Source organism: Phragmites australis, chromosome 3 (genome assembly GCF_958298935.1).
Source record: "Phragmites australis chromosome 3, lpPhrAust1.1, whole genome shotgun sequence".
Classification (NCBI taxonomy): Eukaryota; Viridiplantae; Streptophyta; class Magnoliopsida; order Poales; family Poaceae; genus Phragmites; species Phragmites australis.
This window is the reverse complement of record NC_084923.1, coordinates 33,674,781-33,679,488: the sequence shown is the minus strand read 5'-3', so window position 1 is coordinate 33,679,488 and position 4,708 is coordinate 33,674,781. Positions and strand designations below refer to the sequence as shown.

The window sequence follows — 4,708 nt, the reverse complement described above, 5'->3', positions numbered from 1 at the left end:
ATCACCATCCTGGTCCCTCCGGAGCCTTGATCTCCGAACCCTTTGTTAAAAGCTCTATCTCCGACATCATCATATCCTTTCATGGTACTCCTTCGCGCCTACGATGCCCTCCCTTGGCATCGCCAGTTCAACCTCCCGAAGCCTTCCAAAAATACGGCCTCCCGAAGCCTCTGTCCTCCGAAGCTTCGGTCTCCCTAAGTCCGGGCCCTCCGGGGTCCCGCTTCCCATTGTCTTCACCTCCATGTTCTATGCCTCCCGAGGTCCCCGCCTCGGGATGATCAGTCCACCTTCCCGAAGGCAGCAAGGTGAGTCAGCAGGCCCTGGGAAGATCTGCCGAGAGGGGAGCGCCAGTTGTGCTTTGCCTGCAAGGAAGTGACCGGCATTAATGGCCTAGGCTGAATAGAGGCTACTCTGACACCTCGGCGTGATGAGGGCTATCCTGACACCCCTGATAGTGCAGCGCCGGGCTGCAACTGGCGACCAACTCGCCCTCTTCAGGGGGTAGGCACCACGATAATTACCACGGTGGATATTTATCTCCCGATAGGATAGAAGGTAGTCATTCGAGATAAGGCTTAGTAATTTAGCCGGATCCCGGATGTTTGTATATTATGATAACTTGTATGCCAAGCTACGTATGGCGCTATAAATAGGAGGCTATGGTCCTCTGGGCAGAGGGGGCTTAGACGGACACAGAACACGCATCACAGCGAACCTGAGATACTCCCCCAGATCGATCCATTTGTTCTACCATCAATACATTCGTGGTGTTTCTTCCTCTTAAACTTCGTCTCCAAACTTGAGTCTCCTCCTTAGAAGAAACTCTCGTCGTACTTACTGGGGCAAGACGAACTCTTGCTCCAACAGAATCCCAAATGTAAACCCCAATTCCTGTGGATCCGGTTTCTCTAACTTCACGCAAAGGTACATAGTAATATGTGAGAGGTGCAACAGTATTTTACAGATGGCACTGTTAGTAAGAAATACTATAATGATTTTACTGTTCACAAGAATATGTTATATCTTTTTCCATCCATACTTACAAGAGTTTAATAGTGTATTTGGTTGGATGAATGAAGATGGATGAGAGACGATCATTCTAGTTTTAGAGGTGTTTAGTTGGATGGATGAGATAACTACGGTGAAAGAATATTCTTTGATATCTTGAATAAGCTGATTTGATGATATCGGTCGGACCAAGCCATCCACGCTCGGTCAGGCTAGTACCCTCGCTCATGTTTGTTCATAGCTCATGTTTATGTTTTTTATTTAACTCTCGATATTATTTTGTGTATAAAAGTGATCCAAAATTTTTAAATATTTTCATGAGTAAATTAGAGCTCATTAGCAATCCGTTTAAATTAGTTTGTTAAAAAACCTAAGTCAATATTTAATTATAATTCTTTTAAAAAGCCTACTTTTATAAGTTCTAGCAATTTTTAATGCTCAAATAAATTCTAAAAATCTGAGAAAATTTACTAATATTCTTCTCATATGATATACTAATTTATAAATATTTTCAACCTAACTTATTTAGTGAAAAAATGAGTTATTTTGTAATACTCTATTTATATATATATTTATCATTTCACGTGATATTCTTTTTTAATTCAATTTGTATTCAAACCTACATAAGGGGATAAGTTCACGTATCCAACTCAGCTTATCTAATTCATCCAAAAAAGAAAACTAATTCATATTATTTACTCTAATTTTACCAACTAAATATAAAACTAGTTTATTATATCAGGATCTAATGGACGCTAAATCTCTAAATTCACAGGATCCTATTCAACCCCTTAGCGCGCACGCCATGCCAGAACTTTGGCAGCATCCGCCCGCTACCCACTCTCTCCTTGGCGTCTTCGCAGCCGTCCGATCGAACGCCAACGCCCCTTCCCCCAATCACGCATTCACGCTGCGCACTAGAAAACCCCGGCTCCTCCCTTCCAAATTCCAAAAGCCTAGCTCTTCCCTTCCCAAAAGCGGCAAACTCGCCAAGAACACCTAGTACCGCCGCGCACTGCAACGGGAGGAGGCTGCCTCAGGCGTTCCGAGAAATCCCTCCAGATTTCCATGAACGCTCCCTCGAGCGGCCAAGAGTCCCGAACCGAGACGATTGGAGGTTTGTTTCCTAGTCACCGCACCTAATTGAGTTATTGATTTTCCGGATTTGTCGTAAAGTTGCAAGCTTGTGATACGAATGCAGTCGAACCCTACCCGTGTTCTTGCATAATACAGCCCTACTCCAGTTCTTGCGTTCTTAGTTTTTCGGCCGAGTAGCTAAGTTGTTCTGTCTCCAAAGGAATCCAATCGAATATACTCTTCTTTTTCATCTAACTTCTTCTTCTGAAGGGATCGAAAAAGCTCAAGCTTTTGGGTAAAATTTCAAGACATTTCACAAAGTTCACGCCGAAGTGAATTTCAAAACAAGGGTTTACCCAAATTTGTTTTCCGCCACCAAAAGAAGTCTTTTTTTGTCCATAAAAGACTACTTATGTAGAGCATATTTTTCTCGGAAAATGCTTTCAAGAATCAAGATTTAGCCATGTCTGTGTAACACTTCAGTTCTTTTTGAGGAAGTAGCATTTCAGTTCTTGGTTGCTTCCTTGCTCCTTTCATTTCACTACAATCAAAGACAAAGCCGGGCTGTGGATCGAGGCAGGCGCCAAGGACCTGGGCAGCCTGTGCCCCCGAGCAGCGACCTGATCTCCAGGCTGCTCCTTTTGGCTGTTTTAGTTTTGAGCATAAGTCACAAAATGCAAACTGAGATCGGCGAGCGTCTAATACGTCTCGCGTTGTAAAAGTCCTTGAACTTTTCTTCTCCTTAACACAAAGATATGCAGTTCCTGCGTACTCTAGAAAAGAGAAATCAATGTAGTGTCCATCCTTGCCTTAATTCTTGCTTTGTATGATTCAGGCATGCCACCGAGAGGAAGGAGGCACTGGTGCAAGCACTGCAACAAGAGCTTCCCTTCAGGGAGGTCGCTCGGAGGCCACATGGCGCTTCACAGGGGCAGACGCAAACACAAGAAGCAGCCAAGAAGCACGCTGAGCCTTGGTAGCGACGGTGATGGCGCCAGCATTTATGGTCTCCGGAAGAGGCGACATAGGACCTTGTTGCTGTGTAGTTCCAGCGACGATGAGTTCCTGAGATCGGTCCCCAAGACGGAATGCCAGTTGTGCTTCAAGGTTTTTGCCTCCTGCGACGCGCTGTCGATGCACATGAGGGCGCACACTCGCCATGAGAGGAAGATGGTGGCAAAGGAGGAGACATCAAGAGAGGTTACTACCTTGAGCAATGGATATTGTGATCGTAATGTCGTTGTGTCTACCCCAGTGATGTTGACATATGGGATAGAGGAGGTGGATGCTGCGCGTGTTCTTCTGATGATTTCAGGACATTCTGGCATGTATTCAGCTTCTGAGTATTGCAATGAAGATCATGGGATGGATGGCAACTCGTCCTACCGTGTGCAGAAGAGTGAGAATGGGCTGGATTACTCTGGTCATGGCCAAACTGGGGATGCTGAGTTGATGAAGCCAGAAAGCTCCAGTTCTGACGAGGAGATGAAGTTCAGCAGTCTTTCGCACGTGTTAAAGGCGACAAACGATTGCAAGCTCTGCGGCAAGTTCTTTGCATCCAGGAAAGCATTGGGGGGCCACAAGAAGTTTCACAAAGTTCCTGATCATGAAAAAGTTGAAGCATCCCCCAACTCTGCTGTTGCTCAAACAGGACAACATCTGCTTGAGGTGGACCACGGGTTGCTCAGTCTCAACCTTCCAGCTCTCAGTGACAGGAACTACAGCAGCAGGAGTCCAAAGTCTGAACTGAATCCATGGTGGTCTGCGAGCAACCTTCCCAGTGAGCGAATGCTGGGTGTTGTCTGAAGCTGGCACAGTTTCTGTATCAGTCAAGTGGCAAAAACTACATCTTGGGTACTCATAGATAGCTGAACGATATGATGCCATGAATGCCCTTGATAGATTTACTTTTTAGCACTCTGTTATTAGAATTGGCCAGTGTTCTTACATGTAGCACTGCCGTTTTGTTCCTCAAATACTGAATTGTATCCAGTGACAGTGAGGGCCGTGATCCTATTTTTAGTTGTCTCCTGGGGCATAGCAGGCTAACTTGTTCAGGTTGTTGCAAACTTGCAATGCATTTTGTTTTGTCTCGGTGACTCTGCAGTTATTTAGATGGTTACCGAACATTTTCAGCTCATTGCTCATTCTTATCTTTCTTTTGGAATGCTTACATCTGCATCTAGTATCTTCTGCAGTTATACAATTGAGTGTTTTGATTTCTTGGTGTTATGAGTACGGTATGATATGCATGAATGATTGTTTCCTTCAGACTAATATTTCCTCAGGTCTGAAAGTAAATCACAGGGAATACGTGGATGGAGTCCCATTCGGAATAAATTGGTTTGTACAACCGGTGATTACGCATGTAATGTCATGCGCATGCCTTCATGATACGGTGACTGAAATTTAATGGTTTGTAATGTCATACACATGCCTCTGCAGTTGATTTGCCAGGCTCCGAGTAGGATACTGAGCACTGCCGCCAACGTTGCTAAAATTAACCTTCAGTTCTCTCGCGGATCTTGGGTTTGCAAATCAGTTTGAGTGAGATGCTGCCACACCGTGTCCGCCATGTACCTAAAATTTTTGTTCTCATACACGAACATGATAAGAGATATTA

General features: G+C 44.6%; 1 protein-coding gene across 1 annotated transcript; it reads left to right on the top strand.

The window, feature by feature from the left end:
* Nucleotides 1-1,988: 1,988 nt before the first annotated feature.
* LOC133910669 (zinc finger protein ZAT1-like) lies at nt 1,989-3,891 on the top strand. Its single transcript, XM_062352985.1, has 2 exons — nt 1,989-2,125; nt 2,921-3,891. The coding sequence occupies exons 1-2, from the start codon at nt 2,077-2,079 to the stop codon at nt 3,889-3,891; spliced, it is 1,020 nt and encodes a 339-aa protein (XP_062208969.1). The 5' UTR covers nt 1,989-2,076.
* The last annotated feature ends 817 nt before the right edge of the window (nt 3,892-4,708 follow it).